We start from the raw sequence: 12,395 nt of genomic DNA on the forward strand, positions 1-12,395 counted from the left end.
AAAAAAAGAAAGTTCAAGATTGAAGCATATATGCCCCAGAGGAGATACTGCGTTTCTTGAGCTACCTATTGGTTTGGCGCAAAACCTTGCGCTCCTCTATGCTACGTCGTTGTGTGCCGAGCGATTAGTTCTGTCTGGCAATGTAAAACCCATATTCCTCTTTGGATGTTCGTTCACAATACCAGCACATGATTCCCTCTGTTACTGTTGGTAAATGTTGGTAAATAAGAGGGGGAATGTTCATTAACTTGAAATGCATTTATTCTCGCCTTCTTGTACTGCCGGACAATGCTCATGTTGTTCACGGAAACTCCGCGCACTTGAATAGAAGTCTGCAAATACAGACCACAAGTCTACAGTAGGTGACTGAAGGACCCAATCAGCGCCAAACAGAAAAAAAGAAACAAAAAACTATTAAACATTTTTCTTCTCTATTTGAGGAGGGGAGGGGTGGGGGATGGCTTTCACTGGGCCCGTGGCGTGGCCAGTTTCTGGAATTCAAAATGTTCAAAGAGATGTGCCAACGAACGTAGGAGTTATTTCAATCGCGTGACACATAATTACTAAGCGCTGCCTTTGTGATCAGCAGTAGCACTCAAACACGAGAAAACGCACGTCCTTGATTTATGAGGAAACTGTAGAGTCATACGACACTGCAATTTTTCACGTCGTCATGTGATTATATAGCGGTTCGTTCATATATTTCAAGGAAACGAACCACGTCAACAAAAGATCCGAACTTTGCCTGACAAAAAAAAAAAGAAAGAAAAACCCGCAACTGGCGGAATCAGGTAGGACGTGGCCACATCGTCATCGCTCTTACTGTGCAGGCACAGACTTACAATCAGCCCCGAAGAGGCAAATAAGACGGCGACGCATAGTTTGCCGTCCTGAGTGACTTCTACCACAGGCTCCCTCAGCGCTTGTCTTCGTTTCTCTGGGCCCCTCGTCCTGCTTCGCCCTACACCAAATAGCCCAATGGAAAACCAACTAGCCCAAACCTTCACCCTCCCGCACGAACTTCGGGCCTCCCAGCAGGTCAGACAGCACTCGCCCGGCACAGCGCACTGCGCTCCAGCTGAGCGCGCAGCCCATGCGCATTTACCCGCGCATAGATAGCATCCGGCATGCCACCCGATTAACGCTTTCTTTCCATCATTGTCGCTTGCCTTTAGTACAGGTCACATTGCTGTCATGGCAAAGCGTGCGTGCCGGCGTCCAAGCCGCCGTTCGGCGGAGCAAACACATGTGCAGCAAATAAGAAGCACAACCGCCAGAACGACTCGAGTAACTTGTGTAATTTATTTTTCGAACGTCCTATTACGATAAAATTAGTTTTTACATATTTACAACGAGGGCCTTCCTCGCGCTTGACCGGTGACTTCGAGAATGGTGGCTCTGTCACCCTGGCCGGCAGGGTGCTAGATCTCCACGGAGCTGGCGCTATCTGAAACAGTGAAAAACAAAATTTCTCGTTTATGATTCAGGAAGCAAGGTACTGAACTCAGACGTAATATAGCAAAGTACTTAATTTGCGTCGGCGTTCGCAACCCTCTTTTAGAAGCAGTTTGTTACTCTTAGTCTTAGTTACACCGAACATACTTTGGTGAAATTCGGGGGGTGGATGACCAATGCGTTTACGTTCGTATACGCCGTTTGCAATTTACCGAGGTATCCACTGTTACGCTATCACAATTGGGCAGCGCCCATTCTCTCAAAAGAAATGTTCTTTCGTCTGAATGGCTTCATGTGTTCAGCCTGTGAGTAATCTCTGGCGGCGAATAATTTACTAGAGTACCCTAATTACCTATAGTTACTCAAACATACACTTTGATAAGTCAATCATTTTTTTCGCATGTTTGGAATGTGACATGCCCATTTTTTTCTACGGGTATACAGATATTTATACAGATATTGCATGCTTTGAATGCACAATGTTTTGTTCTTTTCTTTTCTCTATCTTTTTATGCCAGAACGTTCAAGGAGGTGCGTCAGGTTCACTGCCTGACTAACGTACCAACGTGTCTTAGGGCCTCTCCAAAAAACGTCTGTCAGCAAAGCCTTGTAGATTTGCTAGAGAGAACCAGAAATCGGGTCAGAAAAATCTTTGTATAACAAAGTGCCAGGCAATAGTAAGGATCAAACTACTAGTGCTCGGTAAGTGATTAGCAGCGGTATAGAACCATTCTCTTATTGATGTGTAAGTTCATCTAGAAAGTTACACTAACTCTGCTAAAACACTGTATAGAAATCATTGTTCAGCCAAGTCACTGGGGAAATTGGATGTGTTGCACAGTGACTGTCTATCTAAGATGGATAATGTGGGCTTCAAGAGAAGCACGGTCGGTGTAATTCAGCCACAAAATGCACACTCAAAATGGAGGAAGTTGCATGACAACAGAAGGCCGCAGCCTGCAGCTCATTAACACCGGTCATTAACTACTTTCCACTCCACGAGCACCCGATTTCTAGTGGCTATAGAAGAGCCCAAACTGTGATTTTTGTGCGAAACGCGTTAACATGTGGAGTGGTCATTCTGCTATACATTTTCTTGCTTTCTCTCGTCGGGAAACATTCATAAGCGCTTGCCGAAAAATGCGTCCGTTCCGTGGACAAATGGCAGTTGGCAGAACTTGCGGAACGTTGTCGTTCCAGAACATACATAAAAAGAGTACTCAAATGCATGTCAGTGAGGCTGCAGCTTCGAAAATGGGACATAAACCACCTGGATGAAGCTAATTACAAACTTAATTCGTGCCCGTTGGTTCTTTAGCTCACTAATTAGTCCGCTGGAATGTTTCTGTAACGTACGTCGGTGCAGTGACGCCGATGAAATCACCGATGTATTTTGCATGCCTTATTTGCAGGTGTATTGCAACACCAGTTCGTTAAATCACTGTGTATGTTAGAATGAGCACACACATGATTGCGAAGCTAATAAATTTTGCTGTTGAACGCGTACTCGTACAGCAGACAGCTTGACAGCTATCAGTCAGCTGTCTAACTTTATTCCGATAACGGTATACGCACTGATCACTAGACAGATGCCAAATGAAGATTTGCTAAATGTGCCGGTCCTGTTGGAGTATTTTAATTCCACCACAGCAGCAAGACTATAGTTGGAAGTAGAAACACATGGTGGCCACGAGGCGCCTCAGTTTATAGCAGCTTTCCGTGCGCTTCTAGTTCTATTTCTGTTCTGAAGTTATCAGAAAACAATCCCAATAAGTTCATACACAGCACACGAATGAGTAAAAGTTACAAAATGTTTTACGAAAGCGTCACTGGTGGCTGATATCGAGGGAGGCGAGTAGGATCATCAGTAGTTTGTGGTACAGTATAAATGTGTTTGATTCGATGTTAATTAATGTTCCATGACAGCTAATGAACTGTGTTTTGACCAAACTATAAGATGGGTGAAATTGATAACATCGGCGAGACTTCGAAAGACCTGTTGGTTTTTGCTGTAGCTTCAGTGGAACATGGGTCACTTGTGCTTGGCATATACTAATTAAGTCCCACGAGAGACAGTGCCTTCGCAGGCTTGAGAGAATGTGCCTACCGGTGTGACCTTTATGGGCTTGACATTTACTCTTCTACAGACGAGCACACTAGTTCAGTTCGGTTCATTACCCACGTGTAGGGTAGCAAACCGGTTGTGCTGAACTGGTTAACCTCCCTGCCTTTCCTTCTCCACTCTTTCCTTCCTTCCTTCGTGTGTTTGTGTGTAATTTGAACGCTGCTGTTATCTTTGTGTGTTAATTAAATTACTGACCTTCCGCGTTTGAACCACCCTGTCGGTTATGTGAAACTCGCCTGTTCACATGTTATCGCATTTCGGTGCGTCTTGGGATGTGAAACGAGTAAATATTACGAACACCCTTTTGGACACTTCTTTTATGTGACAAGAAGCAACCTGCTCCAACTGTAGATGTACGCCATCGGGTACCACACTTTATATTCCTCAAGCACGTGCTCGATTATTCATCACAAATGCATATTACTGCATGTGACCAGTCCTGCCCCCTTCGCCTGTGATAGATCGTTACATGGAGTCACTGTCAGTTTATTTTTGAACTGGAATCACGGACGCTTTGCGTTAATTCCTCTCTTTTTTTTATTTTTCTTTTTCTTTTGTCCCTAATGCAACACTTCCAACGCTCGTCTGAAAGGGGAGCTTTGTGAAATCTTTCTTGGGTGAGGAATAACACAAGCTCTTCACGTGCCCACCGTCACGCCTCCGGCCGCGACTGGGTATACGTTCGCCTTGGCTGTGTCGACACGAGCCGTTGTCGTGCCGGCAATATGAGAAACGCGCGTCCACGCTTCGGCTGTACTCACAATGAGGGACGCTGCTGCTGCAGAGCCGACACGGCCTCGGCGCTGCTGAACGGTGGGTGGTGCGCGGGTGGTGCAGCCTGCACGAGCCGCGGTGGGTGCACGTAGCCGCCGGGGGGAACGGCACCCGAGGCACCAGCGGAGGCGCCGAACGGGCCCGCGGCAGCCAGTCCCAGGCCGAAGGCGCCAGGCAGTAGCGGCCGCATGGCCATGCGGAGTTTCTCTAGCTCGGCCTCCTTGAGCCGCTTCTCCTTGGCGCGCCGGTTCTGGAACCAGATCTTCACCTGCGTATGACGAGAAGCAGCCGCGAGGTGTGCTGTCAGGGCTGTGAGGAACGGACACAGGCACAGCAAGTCTTTCACAAGATGCTCACTGGTGTAAAGAGGAAAGCGGACAAGATAAAATTGAATGAATCGACGCCACTTAAAAGAGCAGTAACTGAGAATAATAATGGTTTCTTCTGAGCTAGCTCATACATCTTCACTTGAGAGACGACTCCCGCGCATTCTATCATATCACAGACATAGTCTATTTTGTAAAGCTTCTTTCGCATGCCGTGCCTTATTCGTCTTCGTCTGTACATAAACGGAAACAAAGGAGCAATCAAAGGGAGTAAAGACATGCGACGTCAGGTTCCGTTAGCACCACAGACGATGCGTGGGGAGTAAAACATATGCAATTCACGCGCAATGTATTCCGTGGTTAATGCACGCATAGGAGTTCAACAGGGCCGTTGTACAGAAAAACGGACTTCGTCCTACTCCCGATTGTCTTTCCTAGTTCAACGCTCAATTCCTTTTTCACAGTGCGACACTCAGAAACCCAACTGTTAGTGTTGTTCAGGCAAAGCGTGCCTCACAACCGCATTGATCTCTGCAGCAGCCAGAAACGTGAAGTTTCCTATTTTCGAGTTTATAGTCGGTCTCATGAAAAGCATCATAAGTGCGAAAGAGCTCACAGACGACTCGAAAGCGAACTCGTGTTAAACCTTTCTTTTTTACAAAGTCTACTGCACCGAACTTCGAGAATGTCGTAAGCATTCGTACAAAGCTCAATAATGAATGTTCTTCTACTTCTTTTACCGGAATAGTTGCAGTGACACTCTTTTCAGTCCAAGCTGATTCCACTGCAAACATGTATCCCGTCAAACTGCCGATAAAGGGATGCTTTAGAAGTGTTTTCACCATTATGCTTTGCGGTAAAGCAGAGAAGCGTTAATTTGTTTCACGGGCGAAGGTTCTTTTAATAGTTATGGGTTACAAGCTTGTGATCATGCATGAACGCGTTTGTTTCACCACCTACAACTTTCTTCTTGCAGAACACAATGCGATGCTACGAAGGCAAGTTGAAGAATGCAACACAGGTGATCTCTTCATAATTAGAATGTAGGTTGTTGTATTACACGGCAGTAGATAATAATATACATATTTCACAGAGAATAGTAAAGCAAAAGGCGTATATCCAGTCTACGAGTGCGGCTCTAAACATTGCAGTGCCTTGGGTAAAGCCGGATCAAATTTTTTTGACACAATTGCACACACACAAGGTGGGAACTGCACACGTCTCAGACATTTCTCGACAACGCAGTTGACACGAGTCAAGAAGAGATCCCGTGTGCCGACTGGCAACAAGCGGATTACTATTCGCGCCGTCCTCAGCGACGCCGTTGATGAATACGAACTAGTAATCGCGTGATGGCCCTGTGGGAGCGGGGGCTTCGACAAAGAGGCATGTTGCCTGACCAGGCGGAAAGTTAATTTAATTAATTTAATTATGGGGTTTTACGTGCCAAAACCACGATCTGATTATGAGGCACGCCGTAGTGGGGGACTCCGGAAATTTGGACCACCTGGGGTTCTTTAACGTGCACCTAAATCTAAGTACACGGGTGTTTTCGCATTTCGCCCCCAACGAAATGCGAAAACACCCGTGATGAGCGTATGGTTGCGGTAACGAAGCGCCACTGAAAGGTGCAGGGTAGAGCGAATGAGTTACTTACTCAGTGCTCACGATGCATAACTCAAAAGTTCCCGTTAGCATGCTTTCCTGCCGCGACGGAGAGCGGTACACTTCTCTGACGCGGGAGGGCGCCTCTAGTATGAGTCTAAAACAGGAATGTAAGAAGAACCAGCTGGACTGGCCAATCTTCCACCCTTATTCAAAGAAAATTCACCCATTTGCCACTTATCCGTGCGCAAATTCGGAACTTAGTGGTGGTGGGGATAACGGCATTTATTTACATCATGTGTTGTGGCATGTCAACGTTGTTCGCGTTGGCCGTGACGATGAGTTTGTGCGTGCGCGCGCGCGCGCGTGTGTGTGTGTGTGTGTGTGTGTGTCCGAGCGCACATGCACGCGTACGTGCGCGCTCATCTAAACATGCAGAGAAAAGGGGGCGGGGTGTTACCATCGATGTAGACATCGCATGTAACGAGTTAGTACAGGTGAGGGAAAGTCAAGGGAGGTGTAGTGCTAGTGTCTTGGCAGGGCCAGTGCCATGACTTCTTTTAAATGACTCTGCTTGTCTCATCTACTTGGGATTTAACAAAAATGACACTTTACTAAATCATGTTCGCTCGTTCGCCTGGCTTGCATACATAATCGGAAAATATCTACATTGTCATGTTTTTGCTTGTAATCTTTGGTCCGCAAACACCTAGAGAAATAGAGCGCTCTCCTTGGAGTTGCAAAAAAAAAAAAATGTATTTTTCGTTGTATTCTCTACACGCCCAGAGGATATAATGTCCATTTATTTTAGAATCTACTGCACAAGTCATTCCTGTCGGAATATCGTAATTTATTTTTCACGTTAAATGAGTATTTCGTGCTCCACTATAACAGCCCTATTTACTTGTGCGTTATCAAGTTCTTTTTCACCAAGTATTCACATCGTAGCCGATACAAATGATAGAAAACTGTCGCGCTCATCGCTTCTCTTCTATTTGCCTCATATACATCCTACTAAAGACTGCATCTTATCTCGTGCTTCACAAGTTGACCCTCCTTTGTTTTCTGGGACTACTTCATCTGTCATGCTGCTATAATGACTGGCTACCTTTGCGCCACTAATCTTCCAGCCGTCTCTTATTAGTCTCCACCAACGGCTTATTAATGTTTCTCCTACTGCACTCAATAAGTAAAGCCTCGGTAAAGACAACTGCTTCCAGATTTATCGCTGACTGGATACTGTGACGTTCTGCCAGATTATTCTCGATTGTTTATGCACCAAATACACACGCCATGTGCGAATCATCTTCGTCCTAAAACTTTCTATAACTACGCATTCTCACATACCCTGGTCTTGTTTCGAATAGGTCACTGCCCTTCGAATTATCACAAAAATTTTCCCTTCTGATTTCATTCTTTGCTGCTCGATATTGTTCCATACCTGGCTTTTTCTCCGCTCCTATCCAGTGCACTGTTTAGATCTACATCGCTAACTTTACATTTAGCACCCTTTTCTCTGTCACTGTCCACACCATTAGCGTAATTTACTGGTTAGTTTACTGGTTATTTTTCTCCACTGTGAGTAGACATGTTTCCTATACAGGTACCCAAGTAACCTAAGCGCCCCTCTATACTCATTCTTTTTCCCATTGGTCTTTCGAATCTGATTTTGCTCTCGGCCTCCCGCCCTTCGAATGACGAACAGTCCATGCCTCCCTGTACTGCTTCATCTGTGGTTTTTCCATGTGCACCCAGTGCTAGCCTTCCCACAGCCACCGAAAAAATTACCACTTCCGACAGCACTTCAAATTTTATGCACAGCAACGATTTAGCGAGCGTAAGCCCCGGGAACAATCAGCCATTTGCGTAAACCTTGTACTGCTTGACTGACCCATCGGTATCCAAGTGGTATCCATATGGTCATCGCTCGACGGTTAAAACTAGACCATAGGTCAATATCAACTGATGCAGAACTTGTTGCAACTGTACACCATCTCTATTTCTAGGAAAGATTTTAACCCAACTTACTTGCTTCTGGTCTATATTCTTTAAATGCGTATTCTCCTTTGCTTTTTCTCTCTCTATTTTTTTTTTTTGCTCTTCTTTCCTTTTTTTAACATCTCTTTTCGATTATCTTTTATTCCCCTTACCCCCTTTGCCCAGCACAGGGTAGCCAGCCTGCCTGAGAACTGGCTAACCTCGATGTCTTACCGTCTATTACTCCTTCCTTCCTTATCTATATTGCAAAAACAAGTGGAGAGAATGGGAACCCTGGCGTAGACCCTTCCGGATATCTACGGCCGCGTCATTAGCTAACCCTTTTCATGGTAGCTAAACTAAATTATTCCAGTATAGTATTTCCTCCAGGAGTTGCCTTCCCCGAGGCCTTCCTATCTTGAGGATGCTTCACAAAATCTCCCTGTTTACGTTTTCGTGCACCTAGCTAATATCTAGAAAGGCTTTTTGTTCAGTGTCTCAATAACCACCCATCACTCAATACTCCGACATGAGGCTATGATGTATCTATAAATAATAATGTCCTGTTCTCTTCCTTGGCTACTTTTATACACCGTGTCATTACAAATATGTCATCAACGCAGCCGATGCGTCTGGCGATTCTACAACCGTTCGGTAGTTCTCGCAATACATTGTTCTATTCTGTCCATGTTTGAAACTTCCATTTAATGACTTGCGTTCTTGACCCTTATACCACCGATGATTTTGTAGTCGGTCTGTATGATCTAATGTCGGTTTCATCTTAATTGCCTATGCAAATTAAGTTCATCCTTATCTGGCGCCACCCGCCATGGTAGTGGCTATGGCGTTGCGCTCCTGAGCTATATCAATAGGGGCGAAATGCAAGAACACTCGCGTGCTTAGGTTCAGGTGCACGTTACCGAACCGCAGGCGGTAAAAAAAAAGCCAGTTCCACGCTTGTGAAATCTGATGAAACAGCGGAGGTCTGCAACGTGGGTGTATAGCGTAGTGGGTATGACGCTCGCCTTCGTACCCGGGTTTAAATCCTGCCTCGCCAAGAAAGTTTATATTGTTTTTTTTTCTTTCTTTCGCTCTCTTTCTCTCTCTTTCTTTATCTCTCGCTCTTGCTTTCATTTTCTGTTTCTCTCGCCCATCGCAGGTTGTATTACAATCGTCGGTAGAATGCAACCACGTGGTTTCCATAAATGCATGTTCTGCAAGCGTGGGTGTATTGGCCTCGTGCGCTACCGATGGCTGGGCTGCAAACGGCGCACCTGTGACGTCAGAGGGGGGACTCTGCTTTGTCGTCTGCTACGCTGCGGCTAGAATAGCTTCATTTTCATGTGTTGGCTCGCGTAGCACGGCGCGCTCTAATTACCATCTGTATTTTTTCCTAGTGTTAGTTTTAATATTCCTAGCTCTATGAGGAAAACAAACCTTGCATGTTAAAAGTATCTTCCATATAACCGCCCGATGTGATCGCTCAGTGGTTCTAGCGCTGCGCTGCTTAGCTCGAGTTCGCCGATTCGATCTCTTCCGTGGCTGCCGCATATAAATGGGGGCGAATTGCAAACACGCTCGTGTGTACTTAGATTTGGGTGTTCGCTAAAGAACCCCAGGTGGTCAAAATTAATCCCTAGTCCTACACTACGTGCCTGATAATTATGGGGTGTGTTTGACGCGTAATATTTCAGAATTTTTTTGTTACATATATTATTATTTTTCATATAACCCATCTCACGCGGGCAGGGACACGATCTCGTGTCTCAGTCATAAAACATCGCGCCGAGGCAGTGAATGAGAATCGTCACAGCTTTGAAAATGAAGCACGATCGCGGGGTTCATGCGCAAAATATTGCGTTGACAAAGCGGCATTGTAGTTGAATGCGAATTTCACATTTTGCTTGTAATTACAGTAACTTGGGTTTCCAAATGTAAAGCTTTTTCTGACAACAAAAGTCGTGTTATTTTACTGAGAAGTGGTTTACTTCGAACATTAGAAGGGCATCACGCACTATCGTTGCCTATTGCCAAGCATGCTTTGCACTATTTTCTTGTAAATAAATCCCATTACCACTTTCTAATGCAGAAAAACAATTGTTTAGGTTAGCATTATACCGTTTTCGTTCAACGCACTTTCCGACTACCGTAAGCCACTTGGAAAACATTATTTTATCAGAGTAATAATAAAATTATTATGTTAAAAATGCAGAAATGCTTATAGACATTTCGCATTTATACGTCTGCCTCCCTCCCCCCCCCCCTCCCCTGCTTCTTTTTCTTTGTGTGTTTAGAACTCCAGCAAATTATTCGGTATAGTTCCCAGCAAACCTAAACTTATCAATTTTCTTGTTTTAGTTTGGAATAGGTATGACCCGCTTACAGAGCAAAATATTTTGGAAACGGTGATCTAAGAAAAGGTTGTTGCGTGTTTTTATAACGCGATAGCACTAATTATCATCGCTAGACGAATCTACCCACGGTAGGAGCAAGGAAAGAGAGGGTTATGCAGAGCCGACTAACACGCAGGAGCGAGCTGTATCCCGGTGGAAGTAATTCACTTTAATTAAAAATTATGCGAAGGTCAGTACTGCAGCACAGGACAATGTAATTGTGTTTTTCTCACTAAATTTATCCGCCTTTGTATCAGACGTTCCAGATCACCTTTTGCTGCAATGACGCTAAAGCAGTGCATGCATTAACGCACCGCAGTGACCACCTAGTTTCTTGAGAATGGCATCAAACTTCCTTCATGATATGCTTAACGCGTTGGGCAGCAACAAAATCGGAATGTCTGGGGCAAACGGAGTCGGCGACCGAACACGCAGCACGCGCTGAACAGACAAACACGCTATTAAAGCGCAGGCACCGTAGCTGAAGGCTAAATCCCGCATTTCATTGTCAAGGAAGGACCGACAAATTGTTGTGAGTGCGCCATGAAAATGGAACAGCAATGGCGAGAAGCCAACGCCGTACACGCACGTATACATACACACAGATAACTAGCAGACGACGCCAGGAGCAATCCACACTGAGCATGGTGACGACTACTCGGCTAGATTTCGTAGGGAATATATAGTGTCCTGGAACATTCCGTACATACTGGTCAAAAAACCTGCAGACTCGCTTTTCAAAAAAATTGGCCGCATATCTGCTTGCTTAGCTGCAAATGATGTCGAAAGACGATAGTCTTCTGCCGCCCCTGATACGTAAGTAACGTAACACCCTCTCTTCTCCCCCCTCCCACCCCTCACGCTCTTCCCCTCCCTTCTCACTCCTCCCATGACGAATGCAATGGAGGTTTTGCTGAATTCAATTCAAATTTCCCGCTTTCGCCCTGCTCTCGCGCCATCTGTTGGGACCTTTTATTACTGTTGGCTTAAGGCCGGCTATATACAGAGCCGCGGCTTCAGTGGGCTTGCTTTTAACGGGTAGCGTCTCTTCGACACCATTCCTAACGCGTTGATTTTTTTCATTAGAAAAATACAGAAACAGCGCTAGACAGGACAAGTAAAGAGCACAGGACAGGGCGCTGTTTCATTTTTCATTTTCATTTACAGCGTTTCATTTTTCATCTCTTCCTCTCTATCTGTGTTTCTCTTTCTTTCTCTCCCTCTTTCTTTAAATGTCTCTCTCTCTCGCTCTCATTTTCTCTTTCTCTCGCCCATAGCAAGTTCTGTTACAATCGTTGGTACAACGCAATCATATGGTTCCCATGAATGCATGTTCTACAAGCGTGGCTGTATAGCCTGGTGGTTATGACACTCGCCTTCGTACCGTAGGTACCCGGGCTCGAATCCCGCCTCGCAAAGAAACTTTTACCGTAGGCACCCGGGCTCGAATTCCGCCTCGCAAAGAAAGCTTATTTTATTTATTTATTACTCTCACTCTCTGTCTGTCTCTGTTTCTTTCTCTCTCTGCACCTCCTCTCCTCATGCTTGGTTTTGGCCGGGCGGTTGAATCGAGTGACAGACAAAGTTTTTCGTGTTTAAGTAGCCCAAGAAAGACTATCGTCTTTAAAACTCGAGCAGAGCTGGACGGCCGAGAGCTTCCCGCTGCCTTCACGTAGCGAGCGCGCGCGCGGCGCGGCAGCGGAGTCCCGCCATTGACGTCACACACGAGAGGGCGCCACT

The 12,395-nt window shown here is 45.5% G+C and overlaps 1 protein-coding gene across 1 annotated transcript in view; it reads right to left on the reverse strand.

Annotated features, from left to right (window-relative positions):
* Positions 1–1,304: 1,304 nt before the first annotated feature.
* Positions 1,305–12,395, reverse strand: part of LOC119464328 (homeobox protein MSX-2-like) — a 74,059-nt gene continuing 62,968 nt past the window's right edge. Inside the window, exons 3-4 of the mRNA XM_037725250.2 lie at positions 4,342–4,622; positions 1,305–1,447 (exon numbers count right to left, since the gene is read on the reverse strand). Coding sequence (XP_037581178.1) covers positions 1,444–1,447; positions 4,342–4,622 — 285 coding nt within the window. The 3' untranslated portion in view covers positions 1,305–1,443. The remainder of the gene's footprint in view (positions 1,448–4,341; positions 4,623–12,395) is intronic.

This window comes from Dermacentor silvarum, chromosome 1 (assembly GCF_013339745.2).
Source record: "Dermacentor silvarum isolate Dsil-2018 chromosome 1, BIME_Dsil_1.4, whole genome shotgun sequence".
Classification (NCBI taxonomy): Eukaryota; Metazoa; Arthropoda; class Arachnida; order Ixodida; family Ixodidae; genus Dermacentor; species Dermacentor silvarum.